Genomic DNA, 13,564 nt, shown 5'->3' on the forward strand with positions numbered 1-13,564 from the left:
GAATTAATACAAAAATAAGCACATTAGTCTACAGTACCGTAAAAAATATACTGTTTATTAAAAAGTACACGTTTCTTTGCGTTTTAAGTATAGATAACCATAAAGATGGCGGACGTTGCCCTAGGCGGCGACATATTGTGTAAAACTCCGCCCACTGCCGCGATAATCTGGCTCATTTGCGTATAAGCCCCGCCCCCAGACCCTGTTAGCAGGTGGAGGTTTAGGCCGGCTCTGATTGGCTGCCGGCCTCGCACACCTCTCTCCCTCCCCCTTCTCCTTGGAATTGACACATTGTTTCCTCTGCTCTCTGCTGATTGGCTGCCCGGGAGCAGATTCGGCTCCTGATTGGCGGGCGCAGCTTTTCCGGGTAAGATGGCGGCTGTGAGAGCGCTGAGGAGCTGCACCCGGTCACTGAGCCGTCTGGTGAGATCAGCAGCTGTGCATGTTATACGGGGGTAGATGGGGTGGGCTCCTGTGTGGCCCCTCAGTCAGTGCTGGGGGCCAAGGACTGTAAACACAAATAATCATCACCATTATAACCTAATTTACAGGGGCCCCATAATAAACCATTGACAGGGGCCACCATTATCCCAGTGCATCTGGCAGAGTTCACACCTTGCAGATTTATGCATTTAAAAATCTGCAGCAGATCACAGTAAATAGCATTTTCCTCATCCTGCAGAAATCTTCTTGCAGATTCTAATGCATCCAATTTTTTATTTTGCAAATTTTAACCCCTTCCAGTATAGCCAAGGGTTAAATCTGCAGCAAATTCACTTATAATGCTCATTTATAGCGATGACGTCTGCTGCAGGCGTGTCTGGTGTAAGTGCCTGTTCACACAATGCAGAAAATCTGCAAGCGGAAAACTATTTGAAACCAGTTGCAGAATAGCTGCAGGAAAAATCCTCATGGTGTGAACGTTCCCTAAGGCTGGGGTTACGTTGGTCATTTGCATTGTGAATTTTCTGCAAAAAAAAAATAATTCCAGCAAAAATTGTAATCTAGATGGGAATGGGTCGATACTACTTTGTTATTTGACAAGATAAATTTGCGCCAGATCCGCCACGGTCATGGACACGCTGAGACACACCTGCAGATACAGTTTACAGGGATGGGGAACCTTCAATCCTCCAGCTGTTGCAAAACTACAATTCCCATCATGCCTGGACAGCCAAAGGCTGTCCAGGCATGATGGGAATTGTAGTTTTGCAACCACTACAGGATCAAAGGTTGTCTATCTCTGATCTAGAACAAGTACTAGTACTATACACACACTCATACAAGGGCATGCTGGGAGTTGTAGTTAGACAATGCCTAGTGCATAACTGACATATAGTACTAGTACTATACACACACTCATACAAGGGCATGCTGGGAGTTGTAGTTAGACAATGCCTAGTGCATAACTGACATATAGTACTAGTACTATACACAATTGGACCTATAATTGTCGGGCACCGACCGTGCATCGCTACGTGTAATAGCGTTGCGTGGCTGTCGATATGCAAACTATATACGTTACCCATCCATTGTCCAGGGCTCCTCTTGCGGTCTGCTTCTTCCCGTGTCCCGCACGCTGCAGCTTCAGAGCGGCCGCTCAGCCAATCACTGGTCGGGACCGCCGCGGCTAGTGATTGGCTGAGCGGCCTGTCAGCTGAGACAGGCCGCGCTGAAGATACAGCACGCGGGACCCGGGGAGAAGCAGAGGGCAAGAGGAGCCCTGCAGCCTGGATAGGTAATGATCGGTAACGATGTCCATGCAGCCCTTGTTAAACGATTATCGGGCCGTGTAATAGGCCCAGTAAACGTGCGCCAATCTATCAGGTGCATGGACTGTGTGTTACTGACTGGACCTCAGAACTCCTGGCATCTTCATTCATGATGATGCTGTGAGCTCCAAAAGAGTTAAATCTCTGCGCTACTGTACAGACACGCTGCTATAAGCTCATGGCATCATAATGAATGAAGATGCCGGAAGTTCTGAAGTCCCGTCCATAGCATGCAGTCCATACACAAATCATATTTACAAAAAGTACGGCCTTTATCCAGAAACATCTCCTCTCCTGTCCCCCGTTTGGGTGTATGGCTTTTTCAGCGCAGTTCCATGAAAGTGAATAGAGCTAAATTGTAATACCACACACAACCTGAGGACTGGGGGTGGCGCTGTTTTTGCAAAAAAAAAAGTAGCTGTGCTTTTTTTATTTTTATTGTGGACAATCAAAGGGGATGTAGAATATAGAATGAACTTGGTCCTTGGGGTTTGCAGTGTAGAGGTCACCTTGTCCTGTGTTTCTTGACACCTTTGTTTTTCATGTTTTTCTCGCTCCTTTCCCCAGGCCAGTTATAGACAAGCCATCCCAGGCAACCGGTTTGTGCTAGTAAAGTCATGCAAGAGGCAACCTCCGTCTGTGATCCTGCAGCCGCTGCAGCTGAGGAGCTTCAGGACTGCAGCTGGTAAGTGTCGGCCATCGCATATATGACCCAGCTGTGAACGCCCGCTGATTAAGTATTGTGTGCTAAAGGGGTACTCCAGCTAAATCTTTTTTTCTTTCATATCAACTGGTTTTAGAAAGTTATATTAGTTTGTAAATTGCTATTACCTAAAAATCTCTAGTCTTCCAGTACTTATGAGCTGCTGTATGTCCTTCAGGAAATGGTGTATTCTTTCCAGACTCGGTGCTCTCTGCTGCCATCTCTGTCCATGTCAGGAACTGTCCAGAGCAGTAGCAAATCCCCATAGAAAACCTCTCCTGCTCTGGACAGTTCCTGACATGGACAGAGGTGGCAGCAGAGAGCACTGTGTCAGACTGGAAAGAATCCTCCTCTTCCTGTTGGACATACAGCAGCTGATAAGTACTGGAAGACTGGATGCTTTTAAATAAAAGTGAATTGCAAATGTGACACCAGTTGATTTGAAATAAAAAAAATATTTTACTGGAGTACCCCTTTAATAGAGTGTTCCCCAACCATTGGCTCTCCAGCTGTTGCAAAATTACAAAATGACAGCTTGATGGGAGTTGTAGTCTTGCCACAATTGGTGAGATACAAGATGGGGGACACTGTGCAAGGAGATTGATTTCCTACATCAGTGACTTCATTTTGTTGGGAATATCCCCTCTATCCCCTCAGAGTACCTCTCCTTCCCATACTCACCCACCTGTGTCATCATTCAGCAGCCAATGTGTTTCCTGTGTTTTTCAGCCTTGAATGGGCAGATTGTACAGTTCAAGTTGTCAGACATCGGCGAGGGAATCACAGAGGTCACAGTGAAGGACTGGTGAGTTAAAGGGGGATTCTCTGGATCCTAAATCTGGATTTCCTATATTTCCAATTACAGTGTTTTTACAAATCCAATCATTTATCCAAAGTTCTATCTATCTAAAATGTGTGTGTTAAGATTCACTGTAATCCTATCTGTGATGATGATCCGAGAAGTGTTCTCTCCAAAATGGGAGGTGACTGCTGAACAGTGATCTCTACAGGACAGGAGGTGGCTGCTGAGTAGTGATCTCTACTGGAGTGAGGTGACTGCTGGGCAGTGATCTCTACAAAATGGGAGGTGACTGCTGAGCAGTGATCTCTACAAAATGGGAGGTGACTGCTGAGCAGTGATCTCTACAAAATGGGAGGTGACTGCTGAGCAGTAATCTCTACAGGACAGGAGGTGGCTGCTGAGTAGTGATCTCTACTGGAGTGAGGTGACTGCTGAGCAGTGATCTCTACAAAATGGGAGGTGACTGCTGTGCAGTGATCTCTACTGGAGTGAGGTGACTGCTGTGCAGTGATCTCTACAAAATAGGAGGTGACTGCTGGGAAGTGATCTCTACAAAATAGGAGGTGACTAATGAGCAGTCATTTGAATAGGACAGGAGATGACTGCTGAGCAGTGATCTCTACAGGACGGGAGGTGACTGCTGAGCAGTGATCTCTACAGGACAGGAGGTGGCTGCTGAGCAGTGATCTCTACAGGACAGGAGGTGGCTGCTGAGTAGTGATCTCTACTGGAGTGAGGTGACTGCTGAGCAGTGATCTCTACAAAATGGGAGGTGACTGCTGAGTAGTGATCTCTACAGGACAGGAGGTGGCTGCTGAGTAGTGATCTCTATTGGAGTGAGGTGACTGCTGTGCAGTGATCTCTACTGGAGTGAGGTGACTGCTGTGCAGTGATCTCTACAAAATGGGAGGTGACTGCTGTGCAGTGATCTCTACAAAATAGGAGGTGACTGCTGGGAAGTGATCTCTACGAAATAGGAGGTGACTAATGAGCAGTCATTTGAATAGGACAGGAGATGACTGCTGAGCAGTGATCTCTACAGGAAGGGAGGTGACTGCTGAGCAGTGATCTCTACAGGACAGGAGGTGGCTGCTGAGCAGTGATCTCTACAGGACGGGAGGTGGCTGCTGAGTAGTGATCTCTACAGGACAGGAGGTGACTGCTGAGTAGTGATCTCTACAGGACGGGAGGTGGCTGCTGAGTAGTGATCTCTACAGGACGGGAGGTGGCTGCTGAGTAGTGATCTCTACAGGACAGGAGGTGACTACTGAGCAGTTATCTCTACAGGACAGGAGGTGACTGCTGAGCAGTAATCTCTACAGGACAGGAGGTGGCTGCTGAGCAGTGATCTCTACAGGACAGGAGGTGACTGCTGAGCAGTGATCTCTACAGGACAGGAGGTGGCTGCTGAGCAGTTATCTCTACAGGACAGGAGGTGACTGCTGAGCAGTAATCTCTACAGGACAGGAGGTGACTGCTGAGCAGTGATCTCTACTGGAGGGAGGTGGCTGCTGAGCAGTGATCTCTACAGGACAGGAGGTGACTGCAGAGTAGTGATCTCTACAGGACAGGAGGTGACTGCAGAGTAGTGATCTCTACAGGACAGGAAGTGGCAGCTTTTTATAAGGTTCAGTGGTCGGTAAAAACTGCAAGATTTTATGATCTTGTTCATTAGTTTTTTTTTTAAACTGGCTGTTATGAAACAATTAGAAACACCTCCTGACTTTCTTCTACCCTTTCACTTCAGGTATGTGAAAGAAGGTGACACTGTGTCCCAATTCGATAGTATCTGTGAAGTTCAAAGCGACAAAGCCTCAGTGACCATCACCAGTCGCTACGATGGGGTCGTCAGGAAACTCTATTACAATGTAGATGACATCGCTCTGGTTGGGAAACCTCTGGTGGATATAGAAACGGACGCTATGAAAGGTGAATTCCCACCTTAGTATAATTGTTCAGTAATTTCACCCTACACCGTTAGGTATATCTATATGTAGATATGTGTATAGGGTGTGTGTTGGGGGGTGGGGTTATGTATATTTATTTCCCACCAACATATACATCCACCTGCTCCTGCTCTGTAACATGGCGCCTGCAGTCTGGATGCGTCTTCAACGCGACCGGTTCCTTTCCAGTATTTTAGAACGTCGCTGATTTTATCATTCTTCGTCATGGGGGAGGTAATTCTGAGCTGTGTATACATTGTGTTCCCTGTATACCTAGTTGTTACGCCTGAAGAAGATGTGGTGGAGACCCCTGCGATTTCCCAGGAGCATACACACCAAGAAATAAAGGGACACAAGACACTGGCCACCCCTGCTGTCAGACGCCTCGCCATGGAGAACAATGTAAGGGTCCTTGGTTTCTATATCAGATGGCCCCAACAATTATAGATGAGAACATATAATGTACATTGCACCATGTCCAGTCCTTACCTGCCTTCAATCAACACTTTCTTGGTGTTTGTGTGTGTTAGGGTCTAATGTCTTGGCCACTAGGTGTCTCCCTTCCCTGCAATTTGCTACCCACTGCCTGTTGTCAAGGGAAATCTGTCTCTGGTAACAGGAAGTGGTGGTGGGGCTTAGCATGAGCGGGAGAGAGAGAGTCTGTACTGTGTCCCTGCAGGCTGTGAACCTCCACAGGATCTGCCCTGTCCGCACAAGGTTAAGGCCTCCCTCTAACCTCAGCAGCAGGGTTTATGGTATTCCTTTCTTTGCTCCAGATAAAGCTGAGTGAAGTGGTGGGCAGCGGACGGGATGGACGGATCCTAAAAGAAGATATTCTCAACTACTTGGCTAAGCAGACGGGCGCCATCTTGCCGCCATCCCCCCAGATGGAGATCACACCGCCACCTCCAAGAAAAGAGGTCTCCAAACCATCTCAGAAGGAAAAAGCCCCCACCCTTCCAGTGTCCTTTAACAAACCAATCACATTCTCCGGGAAGGATGTCACCGAGCCCCTGAAAGGTAATGGTGATCATGTGCTGAGCCTCCAGAGTAGCATTTTCCTGGCTTGGTAATTTTACTCTCGGTTCCAACGTATCCTTCTTTATCTATCGTCAGGCTTCCATAAAGCAATGGTAAAAAGTATGACCGCCGCGCTAAAAATCCCCCACTTTGGTTACTGTGATGAAGTGGATGTGACCGCTCTTGTCAAGCTCAGAGAGGACCTTAAGTCTGTGGCCGAAGCCCGCGGAGTCCGACTGTCATTTATGCCTTTCTTCCTCAAGGTGAGTAAACATTGCTGAATAAATATGTGCACCAGAGCCGATAACATGGAAGGAATCGGGGCGGCACTTACTGTATAATGTACACCCATCAGCCGTAATGTTACTAATACCGACAGGGAAGGTGAACGACATTAATATCTGGGGACAGTCTCCTGTCAGGGTTGGGATATATTAGGAGCAAGTGACTAGTCAGTAATGGTGGCAGGAGAAAAGATGGACAAGGGTAAAAGGATGTGAGTCACTCCTCATCGGTATGTGTAGACGCCAGGGTCAGAGCACTTACAGAGCGGCCGGTCTTGTGTGGTCCATGGAGGCTCAAGGCTAATTGGTGTCTGTGTGTGGGGGGAAGGGGGGGGGAGAAGAAGACTAGCCCATGTGATCCGATTTCCAAAGGCCCTATTCCACGGAAAGATTACGGCCGATATCGCCCATTACGGCCGATAATCGCCCCGAGGAATAGAAGGCAACGATCAGCCAACATCGTTCATGTCGGCTGATCGTTGCAGTCGTTTGTTTTTCAAACATGTTGAAAAACAAGGGACTGTGATAGCAGTGATATGCTGCCGTCGCTGCGTGGAATAGGAGCGGCGGTAGCAGACCGCCACTATCCTCTATGGGCTGCCTGGACGATCTAGCGATCACCCAGGCAGCCCCCTGCAGCTCCCCGCGGCCCCTCCCGCACTCACCTGCTCGCTGCTGCCGTGTGTAATAGTGGTGGCAGCGAGCGAGGAGCAAACGAGCGCTGACAGAGCTCGTTTGCTACTCTCCGCCGGCGAGGGTAATAGGGGCTTTAGAAGAACTGCTGTAGAGCAAACTGCTGAAAAACTCCCTTATGGTTGTGATAAAGAGGACCCCAGGCCACCACAGATAGTGTCTACAATGGGCATCAGACCTGGTGCATGGAGGAATAGAAGAAGTCTGGCCTGATGGGTCATGTTCTCCATCATGGGGACAGCCAGGTGCCTGTGCGTCACTTATCTGGGGAGGAGATGGCACCAGGAAGCACTATAGGAAGAAGAAAAGGTGGCGGGGGCAGTTTGAAGGGCAACGTTCTGCTGGAGACCTTGTGTCCTGGCATCATGTGGATGTTACTGTGACACCGACCACCTACCTAACCATTGTGCACACAGGCAGTGGAACCCCTAATGTATGTAATGGATACACCGCAAACTGGCTTTGTCTCTGAGATGCTCGTAGACGTAACTATAAATCATCCCGTTTTCGCTTGTATGTTCTTTAGATTTTATGCTTTTGTTTCCTGCAGGCAGCAAGCCTCGGTCTCTTACAATACCCAATCCTCAATGCCTCGCTGGATGAGAGCTGTCAGAATATCACCTATAAGGTAGGTGGATAATTCTAATATTCCCCGTTGTCTCCAAATCGGGAGGAATCCCTGAAGAAGATGTTGTGTCTTGTAGGCGGCCCATAACATCGGGATCGCTATGGACACCCTCCAGGGGCTCATTGTCCCTAATGTGAAGAACATACAGGTCCGTAGTATTTTTGAGATTGCTGCTGAGCTGAACCGCCTGCAGAGTTTGGGGTCTTCAGGACAGCTGGGGGCCGCAGATCTGACCGGAGGCACATTCACCCTCTCTAACATTGGTTCGGTAAGTGTCTTCCCGTATCCTCCAGTAGATATAGGTGTGCACTATCTCAGCCCGGTATACTGACCCATGGTGGCTCTCTTTTATAGATTGGAGGCACATATGCAAAGCCGGTTATTATGGCCCCAGAAGTGGCAATTGGAGCCATCGGTAAAATGCAGGTAGGTGATGTTTTATGGTGGTGAATGCAGATCAGTGATTGGGTAAGGGTTAAAGGGTTTTCTGTCCCCTGTGTAAAATTCCGTCTGCTGACAGGGGAACATACATATCAAGCTATGGCCTCCACAGCTCCTGTTAGCTTCTATCTGGTCCCCCAGCTTTCTCTCTTCCTCCTGCTTTAAGACAAACGCTTAGGAGCTGAACCTACCACCTCAGCCAATGGCGTCCTCTCCTGACCACTGATTGGCTGAGGTGGCAGGTAATGCTCTTGAAGGTTTGTCACAGAAGAGAGAAGATCGGAGCACCACACATAACCTGAATGGGAGCTGTGGATGGGGGCGATGACGGACTGGGGCTTTGTATGTTTTCCTGAACATGGCAGACTACTATCCGGCCCTTCCTTGTGCACGGACAGGATTACAAGAGCTTCCAGTTTATCACTGTGGCCATCCACCGGGAATAATGTTGAACGGACTTGCCGAACTTTTCAGGTTTAGTAACGTTCTCCAAATCCAAACGCTGAACATTTGACTCTCAGCATCTGGAGAAGTTGGATGCAGCCCTAGGGGTCCTTGATACAGCCCATGGCTCCATTTCATGTTTTCCAGGTTTTTCTAGGGCTGCATCAAACTTCTCCAGATACTTGGAGTCAAATATTCAGCGTTCGCGTACAGCGAACGTTACTGAACCCGAACAGTAAGACAAGTCCGTTCATCACTAACTGGGAACATTGCAAAGGGGGCGCCTATACATATGTACTCATGTCCATCACTGATTTAGAGACCGGTATGGTATATCTAGCTGTATATGTGTTACCCATAACGGCCAATCACAGCGCAGCTTTCATTTCATATTCTGCCCTGGTAAAATGAAAGCTGTGCTGTGATTGAAGGAGGAGAGAAGCTCGCAGCAACAGTCGCGCACACCCGGAGCTACACTGCTTTGTAGGGCCGCTGCGCTGGATGTGTGTGTAGATTCTGTTATCCTGTGCTGTCATTGGTTGCTATAGGTTACACTTATATTAAGGAGATTTATGGTGCTGTTTAATAGAAACCGTCCCTTGGTTGCCCATGGCAACCAATCACAGCTTGGCTTTCATTTTACCAGAGTTATATGAGAAGTGAAAGCTGAGCTCTGATTGGCTGCTATGGATACTAGAGAGAATGTTATAAGACTGATAAATTGTTGTTTTTTTTTTACAATATTTTATTGAAGTTATACATAAATACAAAGTGATAAGAACAATCATAAAATAGATAAACTATGATAAGTCAGTAGACTTATATAAAATTATATAAATAAATATAACAAATCATTAAAACAGACAAAGCAACCAATTATTGCTCTAACATACAATTGAAGTAATATTGTATCATACTATGCTTTATATCAAGTACAGGTAAGTACTCCCAGGGTACCTGCAACCATTGCTTTGTGATACCAAGTTGTATTGGAAAATTGTTGCATAACAGAGTTTCTTTCTTCTGTAGACAGAACATTCACTATAAAAAGTTTCCATTTTTTCATGAAAGAAATCGTAAACTTTTCATTACTACGTAGGGTATCAATCATTTCCCAATGAAGTGTTTCTTTGAGATTATCAACCAACTCTGGTATTGTAGGGGATGTAGACTTGAGCCAATGATTTAATAGGCATTTAAGAGCTAACAATAGAGTAAGGTGAACTCCGGGAGGAATAGTCTTTGTGGCTGAGAGAGCCTCACCTCCTTCCGTCACGTCGTGGAACAAATAACAGATTGGATCAAAAGGCAAAGACGTGCCCCAAGTGTTTGTTAGAAAAGATCAATTTCCAAAATAAGTGAACATGGGGACACAGCCATACACAGTGAAAGAGATCAGCTTTAGATTTAGCACATTTAGGACAGTGTTGTAAATAACCTTCTAGGTGTTGAGTATAAGAGAGATTAAAAGCATATATTGCTTTGTTTAACAGTCGGAAGTGGAGCTCTCTCAGTTTTGTGTTAGGAGTAGCGGTGTGAACGAATTTAATTCCATTTAATAATCGTTGTTCTAATACATTACATTGTAAGTCGTCATACCATTTTTTCACAAATGTCGGGGGGGCACGGTCAAAAGAAATGGAGGAAAGCATTTGGTATATTGGTGACAGGGAAAGTCGTAAGGTCGTTCTGGAGCAAAGAAGGTCAAACGGTCCCGATTTTTCTGCAATGGCTATTGATTGAACTCTATTGCTTGCTAATTTGAGAAGTTTATAATACTGTACTTCTTGTTCTTGGGGCAAGTCATATTGTTCTCTCAGTCGATCCCAGGAAAGAAATATTCCTACTTCAGAATCAAGTAAGTGACCTAAAGTAGTGATATTCCTTTCTTTCCATATTGTATGATCAGGGTTTCTAGTTCCAGGTCGGAATAATGGTGAATTCCACAAGGGAAGATATTTAGAAAGTTTGAAGGGTAAATTGTATAGTTTCCTGACAGCTTTCCAAGTCGCTATTGTGTCTCTAAGAATGACATTTTGCTTCAAATGAGTAGGTAATTCAGAGATGGTATTATGAAGGAGTGCGGATAAAGGCCATGGATGGGTAAGGGAGGATTCTAGTGAGAAGTTAGAAAAGTAAGAGGTGTGATTGAGCCAGTCTCTAATATGTCTGTATATAGATGCCAGATTGTATAACTGTATAATAATTGTATAATAATTATATAAGACTGATAAATTGTATGTTTTTATATAGTTTTTTTTTTTACTTATAATTCCAATAAACTTTCTAGTCTGCCCTGGGGTCTCTTGTACAATGTCATCCTTACCTCATTATAAGGACACCTGTCTCCTGCAGTTCCTTTTATCTAATACCTGTTTCTTCACGTCTCCTCTAGGCGATCCTGTATCCCCTCTCATGTTTACAGACATATCCCAAAGTCATGTATCCATAGGATTATAGCTGTATATCAAGGGCAGCTCCCATAATCTGCGTCACTAGCGCTTCCATTATAGATAAGGGGTCTGGTTGTAGCAATGGAGGAGTACACACAGGATGTATATACATCTTTTGAAGACTTACCTGTGTCTGAACTCATTTAAAGGTGTACTCCGGGTGGGATGGCATTTTTCACTGTGGCCGGGGTGGGAGCGAATGAAAGCAACGATGTCCACTTACCTACCCGGTTCCAGCATTGGGGTACCGCATTGTGCTGCTTTGGTCTCCGGTACCCGGCCACTTCCTGGTCTATGACATGGCTTGAGATGTGACATTTTAAGTCCACTTTTAAGGGACCCCACTACAGTCTCTGAATGGCTGTGCTGGCTTGAAACGTCACGTCTCGAGCCACTTCATAGACCAGGAAGCAGCCAGGGAGCGGAACAGCATCATGTGGGACCCAGCGCTGGAACCAGGGAGGTAAGTGCACGTTGTTGCTTTCATCCACCCCCACCCTGGCCATAGTGAAAAAAGCCCTCCTATCCGGAGTACTTCTTTAATGTTACTATGGTTACACTTCTTCATTTTTGATGGTGGTTTCTTTGTCTGTAAAAACCCTTGTTGTCTCTTCTTCTTCACAGGTAGTTCCCAGGTTCGACTCCAAGGGGCAGGTAGTGAAAGCCCACATCATCAACGTCAGCTGGTCTGCCGACCACAGGATCATCGACGGGGCGACCATGTCCCGCTTCTCCAACATATGGAAATCTTACTTGGAGAATCCGTCCTCCATGCTCCTGGATTTAAAGTGAGAAGACATCTGTACTGTGAGGGGAGGAGGCGTCCGCAGGGGCCAAAGTATACATGACCTCAGCTAGTTTCTGCACCCGGTTGGAGATTCCCCGAGCCCCACTGCCTTCTCCCTGCCTTGTGGACATAAACTTTGTAAGCACAACTACAGGTCAGCTATTCGATTCAAAGGTAAAATTGTGACGTCAGTACCTTTTTAACTCTTTCGCTACTTTTTTGGCAATGGGATGACCCATATGTATGGGAGCACTTCATCCTGTCCTACTGCAGATGGGTGCAACATGGACTTGGCGTTCCACATCTTCAATACAATATTTGATACATGCCCCCCCCTCCTCGAGCTGCAGATTCATGGATCTGTGTTCTTCACATACGGATATCTGGGTATCCACAATCACCTATAGAAGAGATGTGATCTGCCATTTAACGGAGCCGTCTCTGATAATAAATCCAGCATCTGTTGCAGCCGGATGGGTCCTCATGTGACATTGAGGTCATAGGTCATCCAGAGGGAGGACGTCACCCCAGACTGTTACACTACATACACCTGAATATACAAGGATTGTGCGGATTATTACTGTCTGTTATAATTGTGAACAATGGTTTTAAACGATCTTAAAAGAAAGACTTGCACTCCGTGTCCCCGTACTCCTCTGTGCTGCTGTTGCAAATGAATAAAAATGGGACTGATGGAAAATATTCTGGCTTTAGTTTATTTTCTCAATGCTTTTGGGGGGTGGGGGTATGTTTATGTGGATTTATGTGCCAGATAGTTATGTATTCATGTCCAAAACCACAGCAAAATCCATGACCCCAGTGAGAAGTGATCATCATCATCTGTAAAACTCCAGCTAGGCGGACTTGTGACCACAGCAGTGACCTGCTACAGTCAGTGATAGGGCACTCAATAGTGACTTAGTAGTATACAGACCAGTGGTAAATCCAGTAAATGTCGAGATGACAGCAGGATAAGACATGTATAGCTTCCTTTTAATATTTTTACACCACTCCAAGAGGTTGGCTGACGCTGCCTGTGCACAGACATGGAATGGAACGGGCTGCCCTAACGATATTTATATTGTTTGGGCTGCCCCTTGAAGTCTGTGTTGCTCTACACCTGCTTCTGTTACATGGAGTGACAAGCAGCAGTCCGTCCCCGGCTTGATCGGAATCTTTTGAAAGACCATGATCAGCTGACATTGTGCATGTTGGTTGATTGTTGCCTGTCAACATGCGCTCTTACACCAAACTATGATCGGCCTGAATGGCTGGTAATCGGCTAAGTAAGACCAATAATTGTTTTGTGTAATGGCTGGGGGGAAGGGTCATTAGGGACAGAAAGGTCTTGATGGAGGAGTGGAGGATAATGGAGGGGTCTAAGGGGGGGCAGAAGAGTCTGAAAGTAGGAATGGAAATGTGCGCAGGGACCTGGAGGAATGGATGGAGGGTACAGCTGTGTCCTGCATATGCCTATTCTCTTCTTATTAATCTGATCTAGGGCTGGGCGATTAATCAAATTAATTCGCCCAGAATTTGAAAATTTATTAGATTTTTGTGAAAATCGTAAATTCGATTTTCACAAAAAATC

At 46.2% G+C, this 13,564-nt stretch overlaps 1 protein-coding gene across 1 annotated transcript; it reads left to right on the top strand.

Annotated features, from left to right (window-relative positions):
• Positions 1 to 330: 330 nt before the first annotated feature.
• On the top strand, positions 331 to 12,675 carry DBT (dihydrolipoamide branched chain transacylase E2). Its single transcript, XM_069967550.1, has 11 exons — positions 331 to 423; positions 2,340 to 2,457; positions 3,205 to 3,280; positions 5,025 to 5,206; positions 5,501 to 5,625; positions 6,000 to 6,243; positions 6,340 to 6,506; positions 7,771 to 7,848; positions 7,925 to 8,116; positions 8,203 to 8,274; positions 11,811 to 12,675. Exons 1-11 carry the CDS (start codon positions 373 to 375, stop codon positions 11,976 to 11,978), a joined length of 1,473 nt encoding a protein of 490 aa, XP_069823651.1. The 5' UTR covers positions 331 to 372; the 3' UTR covers positions 11,979 to 12,675.
• The last annotated feature ends 889 nt before the right edge of the window (positions 12,676 to 13,564 follow it).

This window comes from Dendropsophus ebraccatus, chromosome 4 (assembly GCF_027789765.1).
Source record: "Dendropsophus ebraccatus isolate aDenEbr1 chromosome 4, aDenEbr1.pat, whole genome shotgun sequence".
Classification (NCBI taxonomy): domain Eukaryota; kingdom Metazoa; phylum Chordata; class Amphibia; order Anura; family Hylidae; genus Dendropsophus; species Dendropsophus ebraccatus.